Below are 16,221 nucleotides of genomic sequence, written 5' to 3' on the forward strand. Positions count from 1 at the left end.
CTTTTACGCGCGTCTCCACAGAGCGAGAAATACGCGGCGCTCAAGCACCTTCTGATCAGAAGGTTCACATTATCGCCCTCTGAGAGAGCAGACAGGCTTCTTTCCCTTCCCGGAGTCGGCGACGGAACAACAATGGATCTCATGGACAATATGCTGTCGCTCTTAAGTTCGGATGAGGCCGGATTCCTTTTCCCCCATATATTCCTCTGTCAGCTACCAGCCGCAGCGCGCGCCGGGTTTGGCTGAAGAAGCGGATCGAGTGCTTCTGGCGACATGGCGCTTCGACGTGCAAAGCATGACGGCCGAACCCCTCGGTGAAGGGGCATCAAGCATCGATCCGACCGTCGTGGCCGGAGTGAGATCGCAGAAGCGGCGCGGGAAAGCCATCTGCTTTTTCCATCAGCGGTTTGGCGCCAAGGCTCGATGCTGCGGAACCCCCTGCTCCTACGAGGCTCCGGGAATCTCCAACGCCTGGCACCCAGTAGCAGCCGTGGGCGCCGGCAACGAAAGCGAGCACCTTTTCATCACAGACTCCTCGTCAGGCAGATGTTTTCTTGTGGACAGCGGGGCACAAGTAAGCCTGCTGACGGCCACCGCCACGGACAAGACTGCAGGTGGATGTGGGCCTCCCTTGTGCGCAGCTAACAGCTCACCCATCGCCAACTTTGGCTCCAGGTCGATGACTGTGCGCTTCCACAGAAGTGATTTCAAGTGGAACGTTATTGTTGCCTGGATCACAGTTCCGATATTCGGCGCAGATTTCTTATGTGCTCACGGACTACTTGTGGACATTGCTAACCGTCGTTTGATTGACACCATCTCTTTCGCGACTTTTCCGTGTGAGGCTGGAGGCTCGGAGCGTTAACACACGCAAATTATTTAACGTCAGGTAACGTTTACGAACGTCTGCTGACCGATTTCCCGTCGTTAACTACCCCGCCTTTTCCAATTCTGATACGAAACACAGGGTGGAGCATTTCATCCCCACGGTTGGCCCGCCCGTTTTTGCCCGCGCTCGTCGCGATTTGCGTCAGCTTAATAAGATAACCACACATGACCGTTACCCCATCCCGCACATTCAAGATTTTTCCGTACGTTTAGCCGGCGCCGTTATCTTTTCTAAAGTAGGTCTAGTTCGCGGTTATTACCAGGTGCCGGTACGGGCAGGGGATGTGCCAAAAACTGCGGTCATTACCCCCTTTGTGCTCTTTGAATTTCTCCGCATGCCTTTTGGCCTAAAGGGGGCGGCACAGACCTTTCAACGACTGATGGACTCAGTCTTGCGAGGCCTTGATTTTGTATTTGTCTATCTTGATGACATCCTTGTGGCCAGCCCTTCACCGGAGGAACACCTGTCGCACTTAACTAAGGTTTTCAAGCGTCTTGATTCGCACTGCCTTATCGTTAACCCTGTGAAGTGCCAATTTGGTCTGTCCAAGATCGATTTCTTGGGGCACCGCATTTCTCCACAGGGAGCCATCACTTTACCCGCCAAAGTGCAGGCAGTGGTGGATTTCCCCCACCCGGCCACAGTTAAAGAATTGCAGGAGATTTTGGGCATGCTCAACTTTTACAACCGGTTTCTTCCTCACGCAGCCGACCTCCTACAACCCCTCTACAGCGCCTTGAGAAAAAAGAAGGCTAATGACCCCGTCGAGTGGGCCCTGCAACGAGCACAGTCCTTTCAACGAGGCAAGGAAGCTCTCGCGGGTGCAACCCTTCTGGTCCACCCGATCTCAACCGCAGGTGGCCTTGACTACTGATGCGTCTGATGTTGCGAATGGCAGCCCCTTGCATTTTTCAGTCGGAAGCTGCAAGATAATGAACACAAGTATAGTGCTTTCGACAAAGAGTTGTTAGCACTCTATCTTGCAACGCGCCATTTTCGTGTCGCATATGTGGATGACAAACCACTCACATTCGCCACGTCGAAGGTGACTGAACCGTGGTCGGCCCGACAGCAACGGCGTTTAGCGGCCATTTCGGAATTTACAACAGACATTCAGCACATGGCCGACAAATGTAACCCTGTGGCCGATTGCTTGTCACGCGCAATCGTGTGTCCAGTTCAGCTCGGGGTGGATTTTTCAGAGATGGCCACCGCCCAATCCGAGGATCCGGACATCCATGAACTCAAGGCAGCAGGCACAGCGCTGAAACTTGAGGAGGTGGCATTGTGTGAAGGGGGTCCCGCTCTCCTCTGCGATGTGTCTACGGGTCACACTCGTCCCATGGTTCCGCAGGAGTGGCGTAGGCCAATTTTTGATTCTATTCATTCCCTCTCACTTCCCTCTCACACCCTGGCGTCCGGGTATCAGTCAAACTACTTGGGGCCAAGTATGTCTGGCCTGGGTTACGAAAGGAGTGGGCAGCTGCATGCGTGCATGTCAGCGCGCCAAAGTCCACAGGCACACCCGGGCAAGCCTGGAAACTTTTCCAATTCCGGCCAGGAGATTTGACCACGTCCATGTGGATCTGGTCGGGCCCCTCCATCCTTCGCAGGGTTGCACACATCTGCTCACTATGGTCGATCGGACCACTAGGTGGCCGGAAGCAGACCCCCTGTCCTCCACAACCTCGGCAGATATTGCCCGTGCATTTCTGTTGTCCTGGGTCGCACGTTTCGGCACGCCATCCGATATCACTTCGGACAGAGGCCCCCAGTTTGTGTCTGAGCTCTGATTAGCCATGGCGCAGTCCTTGGGTGTGCAGGTACACCGCACTTTGGCCTACCACCCGCAGGCTAACGGGATGTGTGAACGTTTCCACCGGTCACTTAAAGCCGCGCTACGGGCCGCACTATCGGACAGTAACTGGGTCGACCGGCTTCCGTGGGTCCTGCTCGGGTAACGTTCGGTCCCTAAAGAAGACCATAACGGTGCTCCGGCAGAGTTAGTGTTCGGTCAGCCACTCCGCGTTCCTGGTGAATTTCTGCCTGAAGCTTAGTGTACACCTTCTTTCCCCCTTTTGCCAGGAGAGCCCCTGACTCCAGCACCATTTCACCACTGCGTCCCCAAAATATTCGTTCCGTCTGCTCTTAGGTCAGACCGGTTTGTCTTTGTGCGTCACGATGCCCACCGCTCTCCCCTCCAGCCGCCGTACGATGGCCCGTATAGAGTGCTCGAACACGGTGAAAAGAGTTTTGTGCTCGATGTGGGTGGGCGAAGGGAGGGCATTTCAATAGACAGGATCAAACCGGCTTATTTAGTTGCGGGCGAGGACATTTCGCGGGCCCAAGTTCCACGTCGCGGACGCCCTCCGAAACCTCCAGCCTCACCGCGCCATGCCAGGGTTGAGTGTCGTTCCCCCACTCAGGTCTCACCCAGATCACCTGCCCAAATGAGTTCACCTTCTCATCAAACGACGGACTGCGTAGTCGTTGTGGCAGGCTGGTCAAGCCCCCTGCAAAATTATCACCTTGACCTTCGTTCTGGGTGTTCTGGGGGGAGGGGGGCTGTGTGGCGGGTACTAGGACCAGGCATCTCACCCAGCAGGTGCACGGGAGGGGGGCGGGTTTGTGTCACATATATTTCACTGCATTTTCTGTTTGAGTTTGATCCACTTGTTAGACGTTGGAATAAACACGTATCCACATCCAGTCGTATGTGCTCTTTCAACAGCTACAATATAGTCATTTGCATGCATGGGAATGCATCAGGCCGACACACTTGAAAGACTTGAAAGGTGCACTTGAAATACGCCTTTGAAAGTTGCACTTGAAAGGCGTACTCGCGGCCCGCACGTGTGACGCCACAAGTCCGCTAGCAGTCTGAGTTAGGAAAGCATGGACGTGAGTTGTGGGCATGTCTGTGCTAACTGCTATGTTTGTTTAATAAAAGCCTGACCAGCTTGCCACCAACTGCGCATACTTTACCACGCCGAGGGGCATATTGACTTATATAGCACTTTAACAACAGCAGAAGCTGTAACAAAGCGCATACCATAGACAACTATCATAAACAGGCAGTGGCGGGCCGTGCATATCATCCCTGGGCCTTCAGTAGTGCGTCCGAATCAATCCAAGATGCGACTGTAAATAAAAAGTGTGTTAACAAAAGAATCAGAGTCAGAAAACCTTTATTTGTCCCACAATGGGGACATCTGCAAAAGATGGCTGAAATGTGATTAGTTAAATAAAATACGAAAACACACCTGGAAGCAGCACAACAGGGGAAAAGCAATGAATGGAAGCTGAAAGACAATTTTGAATTACTAAGTATTTATGGACAAAATATAATTAATCAGTCTGTGATGCTGAAATTTTTAGGCCAGCACAGAAGGCCTTTCAGGCCCTTATGGCCCGCCACTGTATACATGAAATAAAGTAGTCACAAAGGTAGTAGAAAGCACCAGGGAGTAAAACTAAAATCAAGTCTGAATCATGCTGAGTCAAGTGCCAAAAGCCAAGTTTCCATGATTAAAACGCAACAGTGCCAAATAAAGCAGTTTTTTTGTTCCATTTCACCAATTTTGTGTGTTATGGATCTGAGGTTGGAGGTCGAGAGGCTCAGTAGCGTAAGTCTGAGTGGCAAGCTATATTGACCATCAGGTCTGCCTGTGGGCGTGTCGCTCGCCGGGGATGTTCCAAGTGTGGTGAAATGTCAGCAAAATAAATCATTTAGTACTGTGATCTAAAGCTGAAAAAGTACACACGATTATTGAATCCAGAAGCAAAGGTAGAAAGTAGTTATAACAAGGAAACAGCACAGTTTATTATCACTCTGCAGGGTAATTAGCTATTGGATGGAAATGGATTATAAATAACCAAAAAAATCCAAGATGAAGTTTAAAGGCTCAGGCTTGACCAGGAGTTACTGACGTATTTGTGTAAATTATTGCTATAATCCCAAGTAATATCTGGGAGATAAAACCGATTCCTTTGAGAGCTGCGTGTATATAAACAAATGAACAAAAACACAAGCACACATGATGCCATCAACATCCACAGATTGTAATTTGCAAATCTACACCCACTGTTCAGCCTAATATGGCAGGAGGTACAATTGCATTTTAAGTGGAAAGCAAATATGCCCGGAATTGTGATTTCTTTGCCTAAATACCAAGATTTCGGTTTTGAAATAAACGACCTTTCTGGATGTTCTGGGGCTATTAGTGGGTATGAATGGACTGTTCCATGTGACGCATAACATGATAGGAAAAAGTGGACAGACTTATTGTTGTGTTGACTTTCGGGCTACGGCATGCATATAAAAAAGACTTATAATAGTGATTTATTCTTTTAGTCCCCACCTCTATGTTGCTCTCAGACACAACTTTCTTCCCATTCACACGTGGTTTCCTGATCAGAACGTATTGTCATGGCTGCACTGTACAGTACTTGCAATGCTCTTTCTTAAACAGGTGGTCATTTTGTGACTTTCACTTTGCTTATTGCCCAAGTTAAATGACATATAATCGTGACTCGTCCTTCTTTAATGCAAATGCGCTCTCTCCTTCTCTTTGTTTCTTTTGTTTGCGGTGCGAAGACTATTGACTTTTGGATTCACATTCATTGAGCGAATGTCATTGAAAAATAATGTGCGCTGACTCAGAGACATAAAGGGCTAATTGGAAGATCGATGTGAAGGTTTCTTCAGCCGTCATCTGTACAAAAGTGAAGGTTTCGGACGTTTCGCCTCCTATCCAAGAGGCTTCGTCAGCGAACTAAAGTCTGACTGGTCGTATCGGCCCCATTTATATATCCCTAATGTCCAGACATGGTGGCGCCGGACACAGCTATGATAGGTCCCTTACTCTCAGGTTGGGGGGGGGCAGGGGACCCCTCCCTGTGGCCCCACTGATTGTTCCTACATTCCTGACTAACGACTGGCCTATTACCCCCACTCCCCCAGGTATCACCTCATCAGCATAACGACCCTCATCAGCATTGCGAAAGTTGCCTAACCTGTTTTGCCTAAGCAGGCTATTGTATGAACGATCCAAATTGAACCTCACCCCACCAGACCGGTTTAATGAAGGATTTTGTTGTTTTATAAGAATCGCTTCTTTTACCCCCCTTTCAAACCATCTATGTTCTTTCGCTAAGATTTTAACCTCATTGTCGTCAAATGAGTGGTTGCTAGCTTTTAGGTGCAAATGTACTGCCGATTGAGGCCCACTAGTATTATCCCTGCGATGTTGATAAAGTCTTTTTTTGAGAATTTGTTGAGTCTCCCCAATGTACTGCTCTTTACAATTTTCATTCTTACAATGTATGGAATAAACTACATTACTTTGTTTTTCATTTGGTAGCCTATCTTTTGGATGCACTAATTTTTGCCTGTTTGCATTTATTACATGAGAATGTTCTCTCTCCAATTTGCCTAAAGGGGTTTGGTGCATTTGCATTTGGGAATGGGCATCAGATTCAGTATACAGGATGGGTCCCCCAACGACCACTTGAGTAGCCCGCAGGCCTTTTCGCAGCGGACACCCACCCTGTCTCAACTTGTCACCATTACAAGATGGTGTAGGTAGACCCCAAAAATGCAGGCAGGAAAAAGGAGTATACTCGAGGAATTGTATTTTAAACAAAGATAATTAATAAATCCAGAACTCAGACATGACAAAAGCAAAAAAAAAAAAAATAATAATCCAAAGTAACAAACAAATACTATAGCTGAAACTTAAAACCTGTAGTGAACAAGATTGAGGTCAAAAGTGAAACACGAAAAAGAGCAAGAGCAAAACATGAGCTACAGTGGAGACAAACACGAGCAAAACGTAGCAGAAGCAAACAAGCTAACAATGACCCCGATTTTTAGCTGGACAATCGCAGCGTACATATTGAAATGAATAACAATTAACTTCAACTCAACTGTATTTTGAGCACTTCAAAACAACCAGTAGACAAAATTATGTCCATGGGGAAAATATCACATACCGCAATAAAACAATACATTAATAACAAAGCCACACAGCAACAAAACAAAACAAAAAGTCTGAGTCACACTGTGTCAAATGCCCAAAAAAATAAACATGAGTCTTGAGGTGACTTTTAAAGATCGACAGAGAGTAGTGGGTTATTTTTTGCTCTTGGTACTTCGAATCTTGTCTGGTCCACAGACCTGAGGTGCCTGTCATGTTCAGATTTGGCAGCAGGTGGCGGGGTTGTGCTTCTTAGCTTGTAACACACCTGCTACCAATCTTCTAATTATTCACGGGGCTAGGAGTGTCATGCTGCCATTTGTTTGCCGTGAATTATTCACCTTGCCAATGCTTGTGCCCCTGGTTTGGTATTTTGCGATCTTGTTCTTGTCTTAGTTGTTCTTGTATCACTCGATCAATTGTATTCATGATTCAGATTCTTGTTATTCACCATTCTTTGCATTTGTAAATTGTATATGCTGTAAAATTTTGTTTTGGATACCCTTGATTGTTTTTTCTCCTTGCCTTTGTGCTAGTGCTTTTTGTTTTCGCGTTGTTTGTATTTCCTGATCCTTATTTGACCAGCGCTTTGAGTTGATTTTTGTCTGTCCGGATGTACATATCAAATTAAATGTTATTGTTTGGTAAGGCTTTTTGGGATCCAGCTACTTACTTAGCTCCCAAACGAAGCGATACTTCTCTTCGCTTTGTTTGGACATGACAGTGGTATGTGATATTTTCCCCATGAACACGCAGGTGTGTTGGGCCGGAGGAACTGAGAGGGAAGGTGGAGCAAGGCCATATAAAGATTTTAAATTTCGCTGGAAAATGGGATTTTAAAATTAATTCTAAAATGTATAGAGAGCCAGTGAAGGGATGCCAGCGTTGGAGATATGTGCTCCCTCTTAACAGTACCAGTCAAGAGGAGAGCTGAAGCATTTTGAACCAGCTGAAGATGCTTTATGGAGTATTGGCTGACTCCAAATAAAGTGCATTACAGTAAATCAACCATTGACTTCAGATAAGGAGTCAGGGGGCCCAAGTCTACAGAATAGTATGTACAAGAGCGAACGGGACCAAACCCGATTTTATATCTCTTCTTTTCTTTGAAATTCAAGAAAGTAAATGCCTTTCATCACGCCGTCACTGTGTAGCAACTGAATACACAGTGCCAAGACTGAAGGCTACTCAGGAAAAGATCGTGTTTTATACGAAGAGTATTAATTTATCAAATGAGTCTCAATGTCATGATCTTCTATTCTCATGCTTTAATTCATTAAACTTTTGGTGCGGTCAATCAAAAAGCAGTAACAGGCATGTAACAGGCCCTTAATTCACAGGATGTGCCTTTATCTGGACAAAAGCTTGTGTTTGGGTGGAGCTGTAGACAGGTTCCGTGACATCCAGAATCAGAATCATCTTTATTAGCCAAGTGTGTAGAACACACAAGGAATTTGTCTTCGGTAGAACACACTGCACTATCCATCCATCCATGCATTTTCCATACCGCTTATTCTTCATTAGGGTCGCTGGGCTAGTATCATCATAAAAAAGACATGACAAATAAGAATGAAGGACACTCAAAGGCTAATCTAATCTAATCTAATCTAATCTAATCTAATCTAATCTAATCCCTAAATATTAGTGGTACCTCCCAGGAAAAACTAAAACAATGTGCAAATGATGAAACCGAGCTAAAGTAATCAGTAGTAGAATAAATTCCTATTACAGTTGTACAGCTGCAGAAAATTAGTGAACCATTTTAAAGTGATCTGTCGCCGTATTTGTAGTCAAACACGTGTGCAATTATACACGTCCTTGAGCGCCTCAAAGTGTCTGGTGTCATATAGGTCAATAACAATGGTTCAGTAAGTACAGTGCTAGAGCTACAATGATTATAACGGTGCTGTTCCACAGGGTTGTGCCAAATTGCAAAGAGGCACTATACTGTACAGTTATATTTGGGTTACTCTTTCATGAGTTAATGGCCAGGGGGAAGAAGCTGTTTAAATGTCTGCTGGATTTGGTGCTCAAGGATCGATGGTGCCTGCCTGAGGGGAGGAGCTGGAAAAGGTGGTGGGTCCAGTAGGATTTTCTATGCCCCTGTTTTGGTTCTTGGTTCTTCCAGAGTTCCAGGTTATTTTAATGCAAGCTGTTTGAAAAACAAATACAGTGGAAGTATTTTTATGGAAAAAAAGATATCTATTTGAGAGGGAGGTGTTTATTTGTTGAAGGAGATAATGTACCCAGGTATCAATTGAAACATGGAATAGGGTTCTATTTGTCTCGTTTCTGAACAGAAGGCTTCTATTAGAAAGTCAATTTGTGACTTCCTCAAAACATTTAAACAAAACAAAGAGCAATTAGAGGCTTCACTTCTGCAAAATGGGAAATGTGTTGGAGTAGGTGGGTGTTCTCTGTAGAGAAGTCTTGAGTGCAGTTAATTATGTGTTGCATTGTGACAAATACAGGGCTGCAAAACGGTGTGGGAAGAGCAGAAATTAAAAGTTTACAGTTATGATGTTAAAAACACTCGGGACTCTGTAAAAATAATGCCTATTTTTCAGAAAAAGAAACCACTTCTGGCTCTGTGACCTCATCACTTTCTCATTCCCTTGATTCGATTACTTCCTTTCTGTTACACCATAATCATTTTGTTCCCCGCCTGAGCCAAGTTGCTTTGCTGTTTACAGTATTCTGCTGCCTTATCTTCCTGCTTCTTCTCTTCTCTTTGAAGCGCCTCCAGAGGATCACAAGACTGAGCCCATACGGCGAATGGACTTGGTCGACCGCACTTCAAATTACACACATCATTAATAGTCTCATGTACATCGCTCACAATAGCTCCCGACAAGCAACACACATAGACAGAAATCCCTCTTCTTACTGGTGTCAAAGTGTTTCTCATACGCGTTACATTATTACCGGTATTATCTTCTTCATGGTGGCACTGGCCGCTTCAACAACTTCCACCCAGCAAACATAGGGCTGCCTAGACAGGTATCCCGTCTTGTGGCTTATTCTTCATGCTCAATCTCTCCAGTTAATGGAATTTTTTCCCCCGTTTTTTTGTACCTTCTAAGAAGCTGGATTTATGAAAAGCATTCCAGCAGAATCATTTCTCTTGCAGCCTTCCTTCTTTTAATCATAGTTAAATTTGACCTGGACAGATAACGTCTTTGTAAATTTAACAAGATTTATTCTTAGCTAGACAAGAATCTGACTGAAATCATTTGTCAGAACCTAAACAATATGCACGCTGCACATCCTGCGGTTGACAAACTCACAAATCCCCTAAATCAAAGAGCCCCAGAACTCCTCTGAACATATACACAACCAAATCAATTACATACGGCAAATATGTCATCCTCATCAGTCTGAGTTCTATTTCAAGAAAATGCTCAGGAAAGTACAAAGTCCTGGATAGTGAGAGCACTTACCAACAGCTACCTACTCAGGCGCCATCTTGGACTTATTGTAATATGAAGCATCTTACATGAGGAGGAAACAACTTCATCAATTGCATTTCATAACCACAGGTGCCTTTTAATTTTTTTAGAGCTGTCAACTGAAAGAGAAAGCTCTTTCCACTGACATTAAAGTATTGGTGTGAAAGGGGGTGAAACTAAGGCCAAATGGTTGGCAGCCACACTATGCTTAAAGTTACTATTCATAAATAAATATCTGTGCTTTTCAAATGAAAACTGTAAAATATGTTATTTCCACAGTGGGTGTACAATATTAAAAAATGTGTGTGATAATGTTTCTTCTTCGAAAGAATACCCAACATCAATAAATGATTCACAATCAATAGCAAAAAAGAAGAAGCTTTATCCCACGAAATCATTCACAAATATATATATATATATATATATATATATATATATATATATATATATATATATATATCGATATATATATATATATATAAACCCAGGAAGCTTGAGGGTTCTGCGCAGTATCCGTGCTGTTCCCAGCACTGTGCTTTTCTGGACCGTGATATCCGATGTTGTTCTGTGATGATCTGTTGCAACCATTCGTCGAGGTTGGGGGTCGCTGCCCCGAGTGCTCCGACCACCACAGGCATGACTGTCACCTTTACCTTCCAGGCTCTCTCCAGCTCCACTCTGAGCCCTTGGTATTTCTTGAGTTTCTCATATACAGTAAAGTCTCGTTATATCGATATTCTCGGGAGTCAGAAAAAATATCGATATAACCGGACTATCGATATATCCGATCCTGTGGGCATGTAATTTTCTCCTTGAGTTCATAGAAATAGTATTGTAATAAGCAGTACTATCGATATAACCGATATCGATATAACGAGACTTTACTGTGTATATATATATATATAGTTATTCTCGACACTAATTTACATTGCTGAGTCAAGAAGGCCTTGATTCTGAGATATTAAAGATTGGCTCCATAAGGCATAACTGCCTAATGTGACTACCGAGGCTGTGCATTTAATTGAATATTCTTATTTGTTTTGCGCTGACTTACTGCATTGGTGGTGCCATCTGTGTCTGTTAGCCTCTGGTGCAGATCAAACCAGACTGTCTGTAAATGGAAGCACAAACACAACAGTACCAGGTCAGTTAGCAAAACTGGACAACAACTCCGAAAGCGCTTGCTACATACTTACATACTTAAAGTCTGGAATGGTAAACACAGAAGAGAGGTGGAGGTAGAAGTGTGCTTGCTTTTTTTCATATTCAATTGTGCTTATTAGTGGGATCTCGATCCTGGGATTAGATAAATTGTGTATGCTAACAAGACGCACAACGTGAAAGACAATCATCTTTGAAAAATGTCTCCTGTTTACCATGAACAGCAACTACCGCTCCAGGGAGAAACTTCACCCAACATTGAAGATGTCTTTTGGCTGTCAGACCTTTTCTGATTGGGTTTTATCCAAATTCCTCCCATTACAACAGTTGAGGTTACTGTACTTGGCCTTGAGCAAAAGTCAGAACTCAAAGTTAATATGTGTCGTCATGTGTGAATGGTTACTTTCATTATGAATGGGTGCATTAAAAGGTACTCATAGATGGAAATGCGTTACTGTATATAAGTTGTTGTAGCTATTCACCAAACTGTTACGAATGATGCATTTGCTCCAGGGGATTGTAACAATTCTTATTATTTAGCGCATATTGTTGCTCAGTGTGACAAAGGGAAAGATCTCCCAGTATGGTGAGGTGTGTCACAGACAACAACCACTAAAATAAACCAATAAAATGAAATTTTTTCTGATAGTATCAAAATGTGTTATGATGAATCTCAAGTGTCCATGTGTGTCCTCGTTTGAGTCTCCAGTGGCTTCACATTTGCGTGCATGAGAATAATGTTGCTCTTGTATCTCCACCGAAGTACCGTGATTACCACCCACTCAGACAATTTGGGAGTCATGTAAACTTAGTGTAGTCAGTCACAAGAAACGAAGAAGGCACCTTCCAATTGAGTGACGAGTAAATGCGGTTAGTCCAGTGAATAAATTATGTCAGCACTGCACACTTAAGTGCTAACAGCAGGGGATGCCTCTGAGGTTTGACTAAGTGGATAGATGTGTGTCTCTCGCACACACATGCAGAGCTGATAATTGACTATGAGAAGGTGATATCACACTTGAATTCAAGACACTACATGGCAACCTTTATGTAGTGCATCATTTTCTTTTCATTTAACTCATCTCATATTACAAACTCCACATTAGCTCCTTGCTTCCCGGTGGAGTTGAAGCAACAAAGTGATAAAATATTTTTTTAGACACACAGAATGTCCATTCCACTGGGAGAAATTTGCTGCGGTGCGGCAACAAGGGGCTCTTGAGGCCTAAGTACTTGTAAATTTACTGCACACGTGCCTCAGGTTAAGACTATTCAAATATGATGTATAGCATGGAAGGGGCGCTGTGAATATTTGAGGTCATTTTCCCCAGGTTGTGAAATTAAACCAAGCAAGTCAGCTTTGGTAGTAACACAGTGAAATCGATACATTTACTGGCATTGCATAACAATGGTGAATTGCCTGCAATGTGACCCTATACCAGGGGTGGGCAAACCTTTTTGACTGGCGGGGCATAATGGGTTCTAAAATTTGACAGAGGGGCCGGCCAGGCCAGGAACATTTGCAGTGAGTGTTTGGGCCGGATATACTAAAGCATGAAATGTAGTGTGTGCAAACCTCAGCACAGTAATAACACTACAACCCAATTTATTAACTGTCTTTCAAACGTGAAAAATAGCCCTGAGCAGTTCATACATGTGTCTCATGGAATATGCAAGATATGGCATTTACATACTATTTCGCGGATACCTGGAATATGGGGCCAGCAACTTTTCAGAGTTGTCTGCCCTGATGTCCGCTAGCTTTTTGTCATGAGTTTCACACACTGTTTTTACTATAATTTGGACAAATTCGGCGGGCCGGATTGAAAAGCCTGTCGGGCCGTATGTGGCCCGCAGGCCATAGTTTGCCCATATCTGCCCTATACTAACCATGAGAATACAGATGTGATTAGCGATTGAATTGTACTCACAAGATACAGAACTGAGAATACATAACTCGTACACTTAAATACTTTCACGTGCAGGTGAAAGGTATTATAGCTCAAAAAAATCCAAATCCAATGCAATCCAAAAAGAGGTTGAGTTCGAACCAAAATCAGTTCACAAACAATTGCTACCTATGTACATTTTTGTAAATATTTCATCATTTACCTCCTGTCTACCTTGTGATGAGATTCCTTTTGTAATGTTAAGGTGATCCAAAATATAAACCAATATAAAGGAATATTTAAACTCCTAGGGAAAGCTGCATCTTTTTTTAGCCATGAGAAGAGCATATATAATGTGAGGCCATCTGAAAATTGGCCTCCAACACGAGATGTCAATTTAATTTCTTCTAGAGGATACACACATTCATTGAAGAACCCTTCATTTGTCCTCCTCATTCCCTGTCATCCAGGGGCTGGCCAATTTAGAAGCACTTAGAATTCTGTTTGAGATGCTACAAAGAGAATCCATCAACCTTGCAAGACCTCTAAAGTGAAAAACTATCAGAATACACAACACCCTCTTTTACAAAGGTTGATTTGAAGTAGAGCAATATTTTTCCCAATTCAGATATGATTTCTAAATGGGCTACGAATGTTTGTCTTGCAATGTAATCATCTCTTCATCCATCCATTTTCTACACAGTCTGCTTATCCTGTTGAGAGCCACAGGAAGCTTGACATGTTCTATCCGATTTGGAGCCTAAGGCAAACTACAAACACAAAGAAATCAATTAAATACATTCACAATGAAACTCAATGGACCCAGACCCTCAACTTCCTCCATTGAGGTCAGCTAAGAGAACCAATTCACTGGCAGTGAAATGCAATTGAATCAGCAGATCTTGTGATTTACAGGTTCATTACACATTATTTATGTAGCAATAAAATGGGCTTAAATAAACATAACAGATAACCATAGATTTATATTTGTTGGTGGCCAGCAATCTTCCCCTTCTATTTCTTCTTCTTCTTTTCCTTTCGGCTTTTCCCTTCAGGGGTCGCCACAGCGAATCCGTGTCCTCCATCTAACCCAGTGTTGTGCATCCTCTTCTCTCACACCAGCTACCTTCATGTCCTCTTTGACAACATCCATAAACCTCCTTTCTGTCTTGTGCCCCCTTGTGGCTACATTGGCCAGAAATCTTCCCCTGTTACTCTGATTAGTCTTTTGCAGGGACACGAATAGAACTGGCATACACTTCAATTTCCTGCATCTTTAAGTCGCTGCGATTTTAAATATTGCGACATTAAATATTCAACAGATATTCCACATGAAGCATAATATAATGTATTTTACACTAGTATACAAAGGAAAGGTGTAATGACTGCTCTATGGCCAGTGTCTTGAAACATGCGCGGAAAATGTTGGTAGCCATTACGTTCACATCGCATCCCATTACACAATTTATCCGACTTTCTTTCCTCAAGCCAAATTCATGTTTACAGTCTGCTGTCGTGATAACACTATTGACAAACACTAATGCTGAACCAAATATATCTTGTGTGCTGGATATGTGTGCCAAACTGCATAGCTTTGGATGATTGTCACAGACACATTTCACCAATTGAACTCACGTTTCACTCAAGAGGTAGTGTTTTCATTTTTGCTAAAAACACTAGTGGCTGAGAACCCGTTGATCTTCTGATGAGGTGCTGCTTTTAGAGCAGTGCATGCATTAGCAAATGTTGGATAATACACATTGTTTCAGATGCAAATTACTCGAAACCTCTTTGACGGAAAGAGAACCTATGTGCAGCCTGATACTTCTGAAACACATTCAAATTTGATAAACACAATACAAATCACAAAGGCTAAATGCATGTGGAATTTGTGTGAGATTCAATTTCATGACAGATGTTTCAAAAATAGAAAACAGTGAAAAACAGCGCTGGAAAACAGTGCTAGGAAACAGTGCTATTGGTATATACAGTAACTGAATAAAAGCAAAAGAAAAATAAGATAGTCTGTCTTGTTTCTGTGCATTATATGTACAAGTGACACCCCAGATGAAACAAAGAAAACAGTCCTCACAATACATATTGCATATCACATTACCGGTAAGTACACCGGTAAGTAGTCCTTCCATTTCTACTACAATAAAATGTCTCAGAAGATCTAAAAATCCGACAAAAGAGATCCCAGACTGTTGACCAACTTGTACATCAAGCAAGAATTCGACTGTATCCACAGTTCGTGTCCTCTGGTCCCAAACATTTCTTGAATGTAGTCCCAAGAAAGGGTGATCAAACCCAATGGTAAACAGGATCTTATCGCACTTCACGTCGCAGGTCTCACTGAATTCTCGCAGTTTTCAATTTCAGAAAAAAAAGTCTACTTAGAACTCGTGGGCTACTAAAGCGCTGTGTCAAACCTGCATGAATGGTGCCAGGGTGGCAGGGTGCCATCAAATCTGGGTGTGTTGCTCAAGTAGCCTTATGGCTATTACTGCCAAACTGCAATTTATTCATTGACCGGTGCAGGATTCAATTGCAGCTCCGGCCTTCTTGTGTGCCGTTTACACATTTTTTTCCTTGTGTGCATGGGTTTTATCCAAATTCCTCCCATATTCCAAATGCAAGCATGGCACGTTAATGGAACACTCAAAATTGTCCGTAATTGTGAGTGTGACTGCCAGAAGGCACACACGCACATGCACACACACGCACACACACACACACACACACACACACACACACACACACACACACACACACACACACACACACACACACACACACACGCACGCGCACGCACACACACACACACACACACACACACACACACACACACACAC

The 16,221-nt window shown here is 43.5% G+C and overlaps 1 protein-coding gene across 1 annotated transcript in view; it reads right to left on the reverse strand.

The window, feature by feature from the left end:
* The window catches only part of necab2 (N-terminal EF-hand calcium binding protein 2), a 135,887-nt gene that overhangs the window by 16,835 nt on the left and 102,831 nt on the right, over nucleotides 1–16,221 (reverse strand). Inside the window, exon 9 of the mRNA XM_088997457.1 lies at nucleotides 11,371–11,427. Coding sequence (XP_088853583.1) covers nucleotides 11,371–11,427 — 57 coding nt within the window. The remainder of the gene's footprint in view (nucleotides 1–11,370; nucleotides 11,428–16,221) is intronic.

The sequence above is a fragment of the Hippocampus bargibanti genome, linkage group LG05 (genome assembly GCF_051943395.1).
Source record: "Hippocampus bargibanti isolate YZ-2025 linkage group LG05, ASM5194339v1, whole genome shotgun sequence".
Classification (NCBI taxonomy): Eukaryota; Metazoa; Chordata; class Actinopteri; order Syngnathiformes; family Syngnathidae; genus Hippocampus; species Hippocampus bargibanti.